The sequence below is a fragment of the Anabrus simplex genome, chromosome 6 (assembly GCF_040414725.1).
Source record: "Anabrus simplex isolate iqAnaSimp1 chromosome 6, ASM4041472v1, whole genome shotgun sequence".
NCBI lineage: Eukaryota > Metazoa > Arthropoda > Insecta > Orthoptera > Tettigoniidae > Anabrus > Anabrus simplex.
Genome location: NC_090270.1, coordinates 332164693 through 332181627, shown reverse-complemented (window position 1 = coordinate 332181627; position 16935 = coordinate 332164693). Strand labels below are relative to the sequence as shown.

The 16935-nt window shown below is 38.5% G+C and overlaps 1 protein-coding gene across 1 annotated transcript in view; it reads left to right on the top strand.

Annotated features, from left to right (window-relative positions):
• LOC136876544 (mitogen-activated protein kinase 15) overlaps positions 1-16935 on the top strand; it is a 103919-nt gene that overhangs the window by 65378 nt on the left and 21606 nt on the right. Inside the window, exon 8 of the mRNA XM_067150584.2 lies at positions 14678-14740. Coding sequence (XP_067006685.2) covers positions 14678-14681 — 4 coding nt within the window. The 3' untranslated portion in view covers positions 14682-14740. The remainder of the gene's footprint in view (positions 1-14677; positions 14741-16935) is intronic.

Sequence of the window (16935 nt, the reverse complement as noted above, 5' to 3'; positions counted from 1 at the left end):
TAATGAAATTAAGAAACTCTGTTAGGTTTAATGGTCCACCCAATTAATACACTTCATTTTACAAGTGAAAACTATTTAATATAAAAATATATTAAACATACTTTGAAACATGTTTAGTCTCATTTGAGACTACTTCAGCCATAATGTCTTGCAGCACATTAATCTATGTTTATTATATTTTTATATTAAATAGTTTTCACTTGTAAAGTGAAGTGTATTGATTGGGTAGACCAAAAAAACCTAACAGTTTCTTAATTTAAACTATCGATATGGATCTATATAATGAAGTTCATAAATTGTACAGACTGACCAATGGTCGCCGGCCTTCGCAATCAGGTTGCCAGTGCAGCAGGAGAAGAGGTTCCAGCATGTTCATGTCATGGGGCAGGACCAAAATGGATTGCTCCCCCTCCAGCCCCACTCCACAAAATAGGAATACACCACAGTATTATCTGCCAATGATGGAACCTGTGAATGAAGGGTCATGAACCTCATATTTCTGACTTGAATCTTCAGTATAAAAGCCTAATTTGATAAGTTAGCAATACACCCATATATGCAGTACTAGCCGAGATTACAACTGACATAATCACAAGGTAAAATATGATTTAACATACGTCATTTGACGAGCTGTGGTCGCATGCAGTGTTCTGGCATTTGAATCAAATTATGAGCTTGACTCGCAATGACCCAGTTCCTCGCTTATCTGCATATATTAGGTTCCCTTTGCAATATCATTTCTCACAATAGACACTGTAAGGAACTAGAGGCATGTCCTATGGTAAACAATGCTGTCTGTATTTGTGTGATATTGGGGTTGTTGAACCGAGTTTTTTGTCGGTATTCAGTATGCGTTAGAACTGGCATCGTGGTAATGAAGAGAGTTTGAAAGAACTTGTGTAGGCATTGTTTTAGATCACAGGTACTCAGCTGGGCACCCACTGAGGCTAGCCCAGTGCGGCCGGGCTGGCCTAATGTAAATGTGGGCAGCTTACCTAACAAGCATATGTCACAATGAAGCGAGAGCATACATGCTTTGCAGGGAAGCGAGGGAGCATTGACATTAGATTGTCATTACTTGGCAAAGTACTAATTGCAGTATGTTATTTGGAGTAAAACTCTATAATCTCTAACAAATAACACCTGACCTTTTCAGGATATTCTGGTTTGCTTTATACTGTGCTCGATATAAACAGTCGGTTTTTATTTTCTTATATTTATTTATTCAAAGAACTGACACGTTATAATTTGTGTTACAGTGTACAAAGGTACAGGGTTTAAGTGTACAAGCTAAGATTTAAAATTCCTTGGATGGGAATGACTGTATTTGCATTCTAAAAAGTAAAAAACCTGTTATTCATAAAGCAAAAATTAATATAATTACATAAACTGTAATGAACATTAATAACTTATTTCTTACAATGTAAATTGAAAATGACGTGGATGTCTGCCCTTTCTTTTGTCACCATTTCAAACTTGGGTATCGCAGTAGTGATAGTGACTGGGAGAACTTCACCCAACCTTCACGGCCTGTGACGTAGCTACAGCCACAATGTCACTTATTGAATAGCATACGCTGGACACCTGCAGCACGGAATGCCCAGCGAGAGCACATCTCTTTTTAGATGGTGATTTTTGACAATAATGATGTTTTGGAAAATGAAGGGTTTAGAGCAGTCATATGAAGGTAATCCGAAAAAGGTCAATTTTTTTTTTTAAATACGTACTGTAGACCTGTTTATTTCTACAATGATTTAAATCATTTTGCAGCTTGAACATTCAGCTATTTTTCTACAGTTTTTGTATGCCCATGTCATACCAGCTCACCGCCATGCTGTTCAGGAAGTTGCGAACCTCATCTTTCACCTCATCGGTGCTGAATTGCTTTCTTTAAACATAGGGAACAAGTGAGTCACTGTGTGCCAAGTTGGGACTATAGGGTGGGTGGGTAGGTGATGTTCCACTGAAATTGTTGCAGGAGAGCAACGGTTTGCTGGGCAACATGCGGGCGAGCGTTGTCATGGAGAATGTTTACGCCCTTGCTAAACATTCCTCTTCTCCGGTTCTGAATTGCCCATCTGAACATTTTTAGGGTCTCACAGTACCTGTCGGCATTGTGGTCCCAGTGGGCATAGTCTACCAACAATACTCGTTTTCGACCCCAAAACACAGTTGTCATGACTTTACCGGTAGACTGTTTGCTTGAATTTCCGCGGCTTTGGCCTAGAGGGATGCCGTCACTAGTATGATTGTTGCTTGGTCTCAAGTGTAAAGCAGAATGCCCAGCTTTCGTCACCCATGACAATTGAATCCAAAAAGTTGCCCTGTTCGGCTGCAAAGCATTTAAGAAATGCGCGGGAAGAATCTACTCGTTGCCGCATGTGGACTTCAGTCAGCATGCGTGGCACCCATCTTGCACACACCTTCCGGTATTTCAACTTTTCTGTTAAAATTCTGTGAGCGACCCTTCGGGAAACCTCAGGAACCAAAGTGCGGAGATTATCCAGAGTGATCTGCCGATCTTTACGCATAATTTGCTCAACCTTTAAGACTGTCTCGACGGAAATTGTCTCCCGCTCCTCTGTTCGTTGTGAATTTCATTCCGACTGGCTGCAAACTCTCTACACCACTTACGAATATTTTGACATCCATGCACGACTCGCCATGTACTTCTGTCATTTGGCAATGGATTTCAATCTGTTCAGTACCTTTTGCGTTCAAAAACCGAATAACTCCGCACTTCGCACTTGGCGGTAACATCCAACGGGAGTTCAATTCTCAATGGCTGAGCCAAGACTGAGTGCCTCAGCATGGCGTGCGCATGTTTATATGCGAGCGTGGGAAACGCTCTCAATAATATCGTGACTAACAGCCACACGAACAGTTCTGTATTTACAAAAAAAGTAGACCTTATTTTTGGAATTACTCTGGTCGGAGCAGTGAAAGTTACTGAAGTGCACAGAGCATTGACGAAAGTGAGTGAAAGTGCCACGCCAGGTCCTTCCAAACACACGTGGCGAGTGACTCAAAAGAACTTTAGTGATTTCAAGTTGAAGAATAAAGACAATCCATATATATATCTATTTCGTGGATACAGCGATGTTTCATTAATACTTACAAAAGATTTAGTCCGTCCACCATCCGAACTTGCGATGTTTTCAGTGTACACGGATCTGGTCTTTTAGAAATGATTTCAAATGAAAGATTTCTATTGCAGCCAGCAGTCATTCAAGGAATGAAGAATGGGTAAATCATAACTTTCAATAATATGAATGCAATATTTGAGTGAATTATCTTCATTAGGTATAGTATCCTATGCATGCTTTTGTGTGATGGGTACACTCAAATTAAATCTGATTCCACAGCCAACAATGTAGCCATTTATTAAGACTTGAATGGGTTAATATGACTGTGCAGCAACTTCTACAGTACAATGTCTTTGCAGTTGATGAAAAATGACAATGATAAAACTTCTGTTGAGATTACAGTAGCATTGCTAAGAGTTAAGATAGCTATTATGATAAACATCTAAATTCCTGCCAACCAAGGTAAATGAAAACATACAATATGAATTATCTAAATGGTCATATATCTGAGTAACCATTTTCAGTATTCTAATATTAATTCTTGAATTTTCATCTTCTTGGACAGATTGGTTAACTGACTCGACTAAGATGGAAGAGAATCTGCTTTGTAATGACCAATTTACAGCATTGCTCTAAATAAAGTGACTTGCCTTACTCACTGGCCTGTAACTCTTTGTGAAACAAAAGTTTTGTGTCGAAGGGTTTTTTGATTCTTCCCTCAATAAGTACTGTATTTGTAAGGGAATGATTGCTAATACATGCATTAAACTTATTGAGATCACTTGAACTTCATTTGGCTTGAATTGTGTGCTCATGGAAGAGCAGAGGGAACAAAACCCATACTACACGGCCTTGAGAGTAAATGCCCGAGTTGAATGGCTGGACAAGGGATTAGAGCAACTTTTAGCATAACAAATTTGGAAATTTTCATTTCTTTCCTTTCTTAAAATTAGGAGATAGAAAATATAATGGAATAACAAAGAAAATTGAAAAGGTTAATAAGCTCATCAGCTCTAACAATATCTTTGACTTAGAAGTCCTAAATCAGGTTCAAAAAATTCTTGTAATAACACCTGGTCATTAAATTACATAGAAAAGACCATAATTGCTCCTGACAGGTACAATATTTTGAAAGAGCATGGTTTTCTCTGAGCAGGTTCACTACACAGGAGTCTGAGCTTCAAAATAGAAGTGTCTAGCCTTTAAGAGGTAATTAGTTTCTTTTGACACACTTAAATTACTCTACGCAACCCATCAGGTGACCCCCACTTCAAAGTGGTCATACATGGTTGCCCCATGCTGGGTGTATCAATTGCTTCACAATAATATTGATCACTGTTCCCAAAGGGAACAAAACCCATACTACACGGCCTTGAGTAAAAAGAAAAGGTTGCACATAACAGGCCAACAAAAGGCAAGGAGGCAAAACACTAGCACTCCTCATTGACATTTCTGGAAACCTAAGTGGGCTGAAGACCCATTGACACAGTGGTTAATCCAATACTAAAAAGGGTGACTAAAAGAGGAACATTTAAAACCGAGACAAAGTTTTCAAAATTTAGAAGTTGAAAACTTTAGTCACCTGATCCAAAAGTTGAATGGGAGATGACAGAGGGTCACCACCTGCGTTCCCTTACATTACGTATTTCTCAGTAGGGAACAGAACTAGAGTCCAAACACTTTACCAAAGATTCTACATTTAAATAACCAAATTACAAAATTACATTAAGAAACAGCTGAAACCTTCCCCACAAACTACCTGCAGGCACAATCACATGTTTAGATAAATTCTGCCATTACCTTGAATCGCTGGAGTTCAAACAGGCCGTGCTCCTGCCTCCCTATCCCTCCAATTCACACTCAAACTCTGCAGCAGTTCAGACAAGACGGCCCTGAAGTGCCGTGCTTATATAGTTCCATAAAGGGAAGTTCCAGATAGAATATAACTACAATATGCTGATAAGCTGAATTTCCATACACACCCCCAGATTTGATTGGCTAGAGAACATATTTACAAGCATATGATAGGTTGATTACAATAGAGGAGGAACCAGCTGAAGTGTTTACAACTTTGGTGCATTAGAAAAAAAAAAACTATCCTCAGAAAAAGATTTACCAATAACAAAAATGAAACTTCCTAAGCTATTACCAGTTTGTTTTTAGTCCATGAGATGTCATTAGTAAATAAGACAGCCTAGCCCTCTCGCCATCTAAGAAGAAAGTTTTGGGGAATCTATAAAGTTCATGTTCATTGGCATAGATGGCCGTGGAGAAGGCAAGCAGTTTAAGTAACTGGGGAAGGTGTACCTCTGGTACAGTAAAAACTTAGTTTGTGTTTCCACCTGCCATGTACAGGAAGGAGGAAATCTCTACAGCATCTTAGCATATGGAAATCTGTGCAAGGTTCCAGGCAATTGATGCAAAAGGGCTCAAGACATTGAGAAGTAGTTCTATAGCATGCACCAGTTTCTATCTATATATATATATATATGATCATGTCCTGACGGATTCATCATCGCCAAGCCAAAACTACTTGACAAATGCTATTTTGAGGATACATTTATATTTCAATGTAGGTGCTCGCTAAGGGATGATTTTTGTATATTCCTTCAACAAAGGGGTGATAAGGGGGGGCAAAATTTTAAGATGAGTAACTGTATCTCAAAACTTGAAGTTTACAGATGTAAAAATTGTTATTTAGAATCTCCTTTAAATATAAACATGTATTTTTTGTTTTTGGAAAATCCCACTAGAAGGGGTGAAAAGGGGTTGAATGCCTTTAATGAGGATACTTGTATCTCAGAAACTGAATATATTACAGACCTGAAAATTGGTATTTGGAATCTCCTGTAAAAGTAAAGAAACATAGGCAATTCGTTTCTGGAAACTCCACTTAAGGGGAACTAAGAAGGGAGTGAAATTTTTAAAATGAGCATGTCTACAGTATATCTCAAACTTAACATGTTACAGAAGTGAAAATGGTATTTTTCTCTCTATTGAAAATAAAAAAACATGTAATTTATTTTGCAAAGACCACTTGGGTAGGGAGTAAAAATGACAAAATGGGGTTGAATTCTTTTAATTAGGATACTGATCTCAAAAACTGAAGATGTTACAGACATTAAAATTGGTATTTGGAATCTGCTTTAAAAGTAGAAGAAACTCGTATTCCTTTGATTTCGGAAAATCAAATGACAGGAGGGGGTTGAAAGAATTGAAAAGTTGATATAATTGTATGAGGATACTTACATCTAATAAAAATTAAAGTTGTTACAGACTTGAAAAACATTACTTGGATTTCCTTTACAAAACAAAGAAAAACATTTTTGGTGGAAAATCATCTTGATGGCAGGTGTGAAAAGGAGTTTAATTATTTTTGAGGTCACACCTCAAAAACTGAAGATGTTAGTTGTGATAATTGGTATTTAGAAGATCCTTTACTAATAAGCATTTTTTTCCTGGAAAATTCACTTAAGGGGAGGAGTGTGAAAGGAAGTGAAACAAGTGAATTGTTTTTATGGGGATACTTTTATCTCAAAACAGAAGGTAACAGACGTGAACATTGAAAATTGGATTCTGAACTAGAATTAGATGTCCTATTATTCCAAATTTAAAGGGTTATGGAAAAAAGCTCAGGAAGGAGAGGAAGAAAAATACTTCAGAGATAATAGAATTATACCTCATTGGAATCTCCTTTAAACATAAAGAAACACCCCTTTTTTGGGGGGGAATCAACTTAACGGCGGTGGGGTGAAAATGGAGTTGAGACCAATTGATTTTACTGTTCATAATGTACTTGATTCTGATCATAAACAGATCATTTTTAATCTTTCCTGGGTTCGTTTTCAAGAGCCATTTTTTCCTTTGGAGAAAAAGTTAGATTACAGTAGATTTTCCTGGCATATAAAGAAAAAATTTAACACATTTGAAATAAACTATAGGAATTATATTGACCATGCAATTTTTCACCTCTATAATAAGGTCAATAATGCACGGAAGTATATCATTCGTATTGCCAGAAATCCCACGCACTTTCCTACGCCCGACAATGGTGCTGGTCACATTGTCAGCAATGACAATGGCAGCAGATGTAATTTACCGCCAAGTAGCGGTCTTGTATCTTGCTGCAGGGTCCAGAACATCAATAAATAATAATAATAATAATAATAATAATAATAATAATAATAATAATAATAATAATAATAATAATAATAATAATAATAATAATCTGGACCGTCGTCAAAATGTGCAGACCATGCTGGAAACTGGTCCTGGCCAGGTAATGACTACGAATGCAGTCCAGCTGTAGGTTCAGTACAGCCAAGGCACCTAAGACACCATGCCGGATCAGCTTAAGGATTTGATCCATATTAAAAATGCTTATAGGAAAAGATGGCAAAGATTTAGGGACCCAACTGACCGGGCAGAATGCCTGGAGCTAGCCTGGGAAGTACAAAATCGATTGCTGGAAAGACAGATTGAAAAATGGGAGGAACTTTGCTGTAATCTCTCAGAAAACTAGTCAGATCGTGAATTTTGGTGGATTATATATAAAATGTCAAGTATTCATTTATAAATTTCAGTATGATACCGTAGCAAAGCACAGATATCTTGCTAGTCCTATATATGTTCTGATCATCAGGTTATCTATCATATAAGGACTGACAGATCAATCCATATGTATTTCTTTCCAATTAACCATTGATAGTTGTATGATTGAGACGGACGTTACTAACAGATGTAAACAAGCAGGAGGTTCCTCTGAACAAATTCACCCATTTGAATACTGCGAAAACTTGTTCCATTAGACGTAAGTGGTCATGTTGCACCAGGCTAGCCTCTAAAGAAACCCACAATTATTCAGGCTTCCCAAAATAATGCCTGTGAAGAATTTGGCCTGAATGGCTAATCCCCTAATAAAATTAATGAACATTTAACTGCAAATTGCAGACATCTGGTAGCATGTAGTATAAATCTAGACTGAATACCAAAAGGATGACAGATTTAAGGTTCTTACCACAAGATAGTATTTTTTCATACAAACATATCTGGATAGCTTTGTAGCTTTCCTGAAGAAGAAAAAAAAGATAAGGGCAACCTGAGAAAAAATTAAGTTTGAAACTCTCCCACGAGCACACAATTCAAGCCAAATGAAGTTCAAGTGATCTCAATAAGTTTAATGCATGTATTAGCAATCATTCCCTTACAAATACAGTACTTATTGAGGGAAGAATCAAAAAACCCTTTGACACAAAACTTTTGTTTCACAAAGAGTTACAGGCCAGTGACTAAGGCAAGTCACTTTATTTAGAGCAATGCTGTAAATTGGTCATTACAAAGCAGATTCTCTTCCATCTTAGTCGAGTCAGTTAACCAATCTGTCCAAGAAGTTGAAAATTCAAGAATTAATATTGAAATACTGAAAATGGTTACTCAGATATATGACCATTTAGATAATTCATATTGTACGTTTTCATTTACCTTGGTTGGCAGGAATTTAGATGTTTATCATACTAGCTATCTTAACTCTTAGCAATGCTACTGTAATCTCAACAGAAGTTTTATCATTGTCATTTTTCATCAACTGCAAAGACATTGTACTGTAGAAGTTGCTGCACAGTCATATTAACCCATTCAAGTCTTAATAAATGGCTACATTGTTGGCTGTGGAATCAATTTAATTTGAGTGTACCCATCGCACAAAAGCATGCATAGGATACTATACCTAATGAAGATAATTCACTCAAATATTGCATTCATATTATTGAAAGTTATGATTTACCCATTCTTCATTCCTTGAATGACTGCTGGCTGCAATAGAAATCTTTCATTTGAAATCATTTCTAAAAGACCAGATCCGTATACACTGAAAACATCGCAAGTTCGGATGGTGGATGGACTAAATCTTTTGTAAGTATTAATGAAACATCGCTGTATCCACGAAATAGATATATATATGGATTGTCTTTATTCTTCAACTTGAAATCACTAAAGTTCTTTTGAGTCACTCGCCATGTGTGTTTGGAAGGACCTGGCGTGGCACTTTCACTCTCACTTTCGTCAATGCTCTGTGCACTTCAGTAACTTTCACTGCTCCGACCAGGGTAATTCCAAAAATAAGGTCTACTTTTTTTGTAAATACAGAACTCTGTTCGTGTGGCTGTTAGTCACGATATTATTGCGAATGTTTCCCACGCTCGCATATAAACATGCGCACGCCATGCTGAGGCACTCAGTCTTGGCTCAGCCATTGAGAATTGAACTCCCGTTGGATGTTACCGCCAAGTGCGAAGTGCGGAGTTATTCGGTTTTTGAACGCAAAAGGTACTGAACAGATGGCAATCCATTGCCAAATGACAGAAGTACATGGCGAGTTGTGCATGGATGTCAAAATATTCGTAAGTGGTGTAGAGAGTTTGCAGCCAGTCGGAATGAAATTCACAACGAACAGAGGAGCGGGAGACAATTTCCGTTGAGACAGTCTTAAAGGTTGAGCAAATCATGCGTAAAGATCGGCGGACACTCTGGATAATCTCCGCACTTTGGTTCCTGAGGTTTCCCGAAGCGTCGCTCACAGAATTTTGACAGAAAAGTTGAAATATCGGAAGGTGTGTGCAAGATGGGTACCACGCATGCTGACTGAAGTCCACATGCGGCAACGAGTCGATTCTTCCCGCGCATTTCTTAAATGCTTTGCAGCCGAACAGGGCAACTTTTTGGATTCAATTGTCATGGGTGACGAAAGCTGGGCATTCTGCTTTACACTTGAGACCAAGCAACAATCATACCAGTGGCGGCATCCCTCTAGGCTAAAGCCGCGGAAATTCAAGCAAACGCAGTCTACCGGTACTGCGAGACCCTAAAAATGTTCAGATGGGCAATTCAGAACCGGAGAAGAGGAATGTTTAGCAAGGGCGTAAACATTCTCCATGACAATGCTCGCCCGCATGTTGCCCAGCAAACCGTTGCTCTCCTGCAACAATTTCAGTGGAACATCACCTACCCACCCACCCTATAGTCCCAACTTGGCACACAGCGACTATCACTTGTTCCCTATGTTTAAAGAAAGCAATTCAGCACCGATGAGGTGAAAGATGAGGTTCGCAACTTCCTGAACAGCATGGCGGTGAGCTGGTATGACATGGGCATACAAAAACTGTAGAAAAATAGCTGAATGTTCAAGCTGCAAAATGATTTAAATCATTGTAGAAATAAACAGGTCTACAGTACGTATTTAAAAAAAAAAATTGACCTTTTTCGGATTACCTTCATATGACTGCTCTAAACCCTTCATTTTCCAAAACATCATTGTCAAATCACCATCTAAAACAGATGTGCTCTCGCTGGGCATTCCGTGCTGCAGGTGTCCAGCGTATGCTATTCAATAAGTGACATTGTGTCTGTAGCTACGTCACAGGCCGTGAAGGTTGGGTGAAGTTCTCCCAGTCACTATCACTACTGCGATACCCAAGTTTGAAATGGTGACAAAAGAAAGGGCAGACATCCACGTCATTTTCAATTTACATTGTAAGAAATAAGTTATTAATGTTCATTACAGTTTATGTAATTATATTACTTTTTGCTTAATGAATAGCAGGAATTTTACTTTTTAGAATGCAAATACAGTCATTCCCATCCAAGGAATTTTAAATCTTAGCTTGTACACTTAAACCCTGTACCTTTGTACACTGTAACACAAATTATAACGTGTCAGTTCTTTGAATAAATAAATATAAGAAAATAAAAACAGACTGTTTATATCGAGCACAGTATAAAGCAAACCAGAATATCCTGAAAAGATCAGGTGTTATTTGTTAGAGATTGGAGTTTTACTCCAAATAACATACTGCAATTAGTACTTTGCCAAGTAATGACAATCTAATGTCAATGCTCCCTCGCTTCCCTGCAAAGCGTGTATGCTCTCGCTTCATTGTGACATATGCTTGTTAGGTAAGCTGCCCACATTTACATTAGGCCAGCCCGGCCGCACTGGGCTAGCCTCAGTGGGTGCCCAGCTGAGTACCTGTGATCTAAAACAATACCTACACAAGTTCTTTCAAACTCTCTTCATTACCACGATGCCAGTTCTAATGCATACTGAATACCGACGAAAAACTCGTTCAACAACCCCAATATCACACAAATACAGACAGCATTGTTTACCATAGGACATGCCTCTAGTTCCTTACAGTGTCTATTGTGAGAAATGATATTGCAAAGGGAACCTAATATATGCAGATAAGCGAGGAACTGGGTCATTGCGAGTCAAGCTCATAATTTGATTCAAATGCCAGAACACTGCATGCGACCACAGCTCGTCAAATGACGTATGTTAAATCATATTTTACCTTGTGATTATGTCGGTTGTAATCTCAGCTAGTACTGCATATATGGGTGTATTGCTAACTTATCAAATTAGGCTTTTATACTGAAGATTCAAGTCAGAAATACGAGGTTCATGACCCTTCATTCACAGGTTCCATCATTGGCAGATAATACTGTGGTGTATTCCTATTTTGTGGAGTGGGGCTGGAGGGGGAGCAATCCATTTTGGTCCTGCCCCATGACATGAACGTGCTGGAACCTCTTCTCCTGCTGCACTGGCAACCTGATTGTGAAGGCCGGCGACCATTGGTCAGTCTGTACAATTTATGAACTTCATTATATAGATCCGTATCGATAGTTTAAATTAACAAACTGTTAGGTTTTTTGGTCTACCCAATCAATACACTTCACTTTACAAGTGAAAACTATTTAATATAAAAATATAATAAACATAGATTAATGTGCTGCAAGACATTATGGCTGAAGTAGTCTCAAATGAGACTAAACATGTTTCAAAGTATGTTTAATATATTTTTATATTAAATAGTTTTCACTTGTAAAATGAAGTGTATTAATTGGGTGGACCATTAAACCTAACAGTTTCTTAATTTCATTAGTCAATCACCACTACAAGTGCCATCATCGGCCGCTACGTCACAAAAGCCTCAAGGGGTGCAGAAACGATTAGGCCTGCAGACTGAAAGCCTTCTATATCTGGAGGATTATATGAGCTTCGAGAGGCTGATTTATCTTGAAGAGACTGCTCCCTTATATAAGGTGACTGGCAAGTGAGAGGGTTGTTTCAGTTGAGTTGGAGTTCAGCCAGTGAACAAAGGAGAAGTAAGGGTGCTATAGTCGTGGATTCAGTACAGGTGAGCTCAGTGTAGCTCCTTCAGTCAGTGGTAGAGTAAGAGTACAGCCTGAACTGAGTGTACTAGTCTGTTGGATTGTCAACCAGTTGAGCCAAGGACTCGTTCCATGTGCCTGTCATCGTAGATGTGTTTTTTTGGGCCAGCTGTTTGAAGAGAACATCACGTGTTCTGGTACAGCGTGGAACAAAACATCTGATTATATATATATAGGTAGATAGAAACTGGTGCATGCTATAGAACTACTTCTGAATGTCTTAAGCCCTTTTGCATCAATTGCCTGGAACCTTGCACAGATTTCCATATGCTAAGATGCTGTAGAGATTTCCTTCTTCCTGTACATGGCAGGTGGAAACACAATTAAACTAAGTTCTTACTGTACCAGAGGTAAACCTTCCCCAGTTACTTAAACTGCTTGCCTTCTCCACGGCCATCTATGCCAATGAACATGAACTTTATAGATTCCCCAAAACTTTCTTCTTAGATGGCGAGAGGGCTCTGCTATCTTATTTACTAATGACATCTCATGGACTAAAAACAAACTGGTAATAGCTTAGGAAGTTTCATTTTTGTTATTGGTAAATATTTTTCTGAGGATTGTTTTTTTTTTCTAATGCACCAAAGTTGTCAACACTTCAGCTGGTTCCTCCTTTATTGTAATCAACCTATCATATGCTTGTAAATATGTTCTCTAGCCAATCAAATCTGGGGGTGTGTATGGAAATTCAGCTTATCAGCATATTGTAGTTATATTCTATCTGGAACTTCCCTTTATGGAACTATATAAGCACAGCACTTTAGGGCCGTCTTGTCTGAACTGCTGCAGTGTTTAAGTGTGAATTGGAGGGATAGGGAGGCAGGAGCATGCCCTGTTTGAACTCCAGCGATTCAAGGTAATGGCAGAATTTATCTAAACATGTGATTGTGCCTGCAGGTAGTTTGTGGGGAAGGTTTCAGCTGTTTCTTAATGTAATTTGGTTATTTAAATGTAGAATCTTTGGCAAAGTGTTTGGACTCTAGTTCTGTTCCCTACTGAGAAATACGTAATGTAAGGGAACGCAAGTGGTGACCCTCTGTCATCTCCCATTCAACTTTTGGATCAGGTGACTAAAGTTTTCAACTTCTAAATTTTGAAAACTTTGTCTCGGTTTTAAATGTTCCTCTTTTAGTCACCCTTTTTAGTATTGGATTAACCACTGCGTCAATGGGCCTTCAGCCCACTTAGGTTTCCAGAAATGTCAATGAGGAGTGCTAGTGTTTTGCCTCCTTGCCTTTTGTTGGCCTGTTATGTGCAACCTTTTTCTTTTTACTCTCAAGGCCATGTAGTATGGGTTTTGTTCCCTTTGGGAAGAGTGATCAATATTATTGTGAAGCAATTGATACACCCAGCATGGGGCAACCATGTATGACCACTTTGAAGTGGGGGTCACCTGATGGGTTGCGTAGTATAATTTAAGTGTGTCAAGAGAAACTAATAACCTCTTAAAGGCTAGACACTTCTATTTTGAAGCTCAGACTCCTGTGTAGTGAACCTGCTCAGAGAAAACCATGCTCTTTCAAAATATTGTACCTGTCAGGAGTATTTATGGTCTTTTCTATGTAATTTAATGACCAGGTGTTATTACAAGAATTTTTTGAACCTGATTTAGGACTTCTAAGTCAAAGATATTGTTAGAGCTGATGAGCTTATTAACCTTTTCAATTTTCTTTGTTATTCCATTATATTTTCTATCTCCTAATTTTAAGAAAGGAAAGAAATAAAATTTCCAAATTTGTTATGCTAAAAGTTGCTCTAAGTAATCCCTTGTCCAGCCATTCAACTCGGGCATTTTCTATTCCTCTGTGCATCATGGAAACCCTGGAACACCTACAATCAGTGGTATTTTATTAGTTTCCTAAAAATTATCAATGCTGCCATGGGAACAAAGCATAACATGAACACACAATATGGTTATAAAATTCCTAATAAAGGAAGGAAAATAGAAGAGATTAAGGACAATAACACATTATGTAGCATATAAGTGATTTTGTAAAACTAAGACAGATCCTTTAACTGCAGAGATTGCGGTATCTTTCATGGTATTACTAGGGATGCTTAGCATTTTACAGATCTTAACAAAAAGGCTCTGTATCATTCCACAAGCACCCGCATCAATCCAATCACCTAAATACATTCAAGGTTGTACTTGTTTTTATAGGTAGGCACTGTAGATTAATATATATAGCCTTATTGTCAACCTCTTGTGGCTGGTCTGAACTCAGTTTATGCCTCAGTTGGATTTGGTTATTCCTTACGTATTAAATTGTCGTTACTAAATTTGTTTCCATGAAAATAATCTTTATTCTCCTTTTAATGCACATTGTGAGCTTTAAAATATTAATTTTTTTTTTAAACAGGTAATAGGCCCTATGCCTCCCAGATGTATCGTTAATGAAGTGAGGCATCCTTCAGTGTCAAAGGTGAGTGAAAAGTTCCTTTAAGGTACTTTATATTTACTTGATCTATGAACTGTCATCCATTATTGAATAATAATAATAATAATAATAATAATAATAGCTTTTATGTCCCATTAACTACTTTTGTGGTTTTTGGAGACTCCAAGGTGCCAGAAATTACTCCCGTGGGAGTTCTTTTCAGTATTTGAGCACCTTCAAATACCACCAAACTGAGCTAGGATCAAACCTGTAAAGTTTGGGTCAAGACCATCGCCTCAACCGTTTGAGCCACTCAGCTAGTCTATTGCCTTTTGTTACCCCAAGTATGAGTCTTCGTAGAGGTGTCATTAGGTTAACTCAGTATGACCAATGAAGAACTCAAAAGTGCTGTTATTTAGAAAATTTGCCGAAGGCTGGATGTATAGATTAAAACAAACTTCTAGTAGTACCCTCACAATGTTTTCTTACAGAGCCTATAGCAACTTGTCTTCTGCTGACATGGAAAGTGATGACTGGAGTTCTGTAATAATTTATCATACTTTATAAGGAAGTCTGATGTCCAATAGGTGGATCAACATAAAAATGGTGATGCTTTACTGATTAGAATCTTTAAAACTTAATATGTATGAAGGATTTTTTAAATTTTGCAAACTCTGTTGGGCTATAAAAAACGCACTGACATTACAGAATGATTTTATCACAAAGTTCGGTAGTTTCATACATTTTCCACATAATCACCAAAACGATTTAGGCATTTGTTGGATTGTGACACCAGCTTTCTGATGCCCTCTGCAAAGAAGTCTGCCGCCAGTGACTTAATGTGCATTTCAACAGCCTTCTGCACCATCAAGTCCACCAAACAAGACACCGTTATGGTCCCCACAAAAGAAATGCAGCCATTTTTACCTGTTCCTCAGTGGCCTACCATTACTTCTGAAAAGAAATATTCCCTTACATACCATTTTTCAGTCACTTTAACCTAAAGTTGACTAATCACATACAGGAAACTTGAAGACACACCCTATTTTTTTTTAAGTTTTATCATGTTTTTTTTGTTTGGAGAAATCAGTGTTTGTATGGTACACCAAGGAACAGGTATCAACATAGAGGCCAACCATGCATTTGATGCACTGAGAAGGTTTCCTTTCATAGATCCTGCACGTAACACACCTTGCATCACTTGGATGGTACTAATTTCTTCTCTGTAGGGGCAATTTTGGAAGGAAGTGCCCAAAATGTTGACTGAAGTCTCAATGGGGTGGTACAGACGTGCACATTAATGGTGTCCCGACATAAACAATCAACACTGCCCCACTCCAGTACTGAAAAGAAGGGGAGAGAGTGAAGGGGTAGTGTTGAAGGCACAATGACTCCCTTCTCGCTTAACGCATTGCTGCATGGACTGCATGCAGACAGCCCGCTACAAGACTTTGTTGCGATCAAAATGGGCACAGTGACGAATGTATTGAAGTACAACATTAGGTTACCTACTCGTCCGGCCTCGCGGTGTATGGGGCAACGCGTCCGGCTGCCCCGAGTTCGATTCCCGGCCGGGTCAGGGGGTTTTAATTGTAAAGGATTAATATCCCTGGCCTGGGGACTGCGTGTTTGTGTCGTCCTTAACGTCCCTCACATTCAACACTCAACACTTCCGCAATTCCAATTACGTACAGATTCATATATTGTGCAAGTAGGGGCAAAATAACTCGGTCGACGCCCCAAACAAATAGCATTTTAACAAACAATTCAAAAAGTAACCTACTCTGATAATTACAGTATTAAGAGGTAAAGGAGGTTTTTAACTGAAAAGTATTTTATACTACAATAGTTAGGAATATTTTGTAGCTGCGTTATATTGGGTCTACCAATCCTTCTTCACCTCGTTCTTGCCATATTTCTATCCCTTTCCAAACTGTCTTAAGACTGCATGCTATTGCTTCTGCTATTGCTTGGGGGACCATGTGAGCGTCCTACATGCCAATAATACGGCCTCGATTCACCTGCGATAGGATAGGAGCCATCTTATTACAATGTTGCAGTATAACGCTGGAATACACACACTGTGTATTCAGCACTCCCTGTTCACTCCCTTCCCCTCCTTTTCAATACTGGAGTGGGGCAGTGTTGGTTTGTCGGGATACCATTAATGTGCGTGCGTGTACCAGTGTGGGGACAGCCTCTGCTGGGGTACTTAGAGTATTTGAGCACCTTCTAAGTAC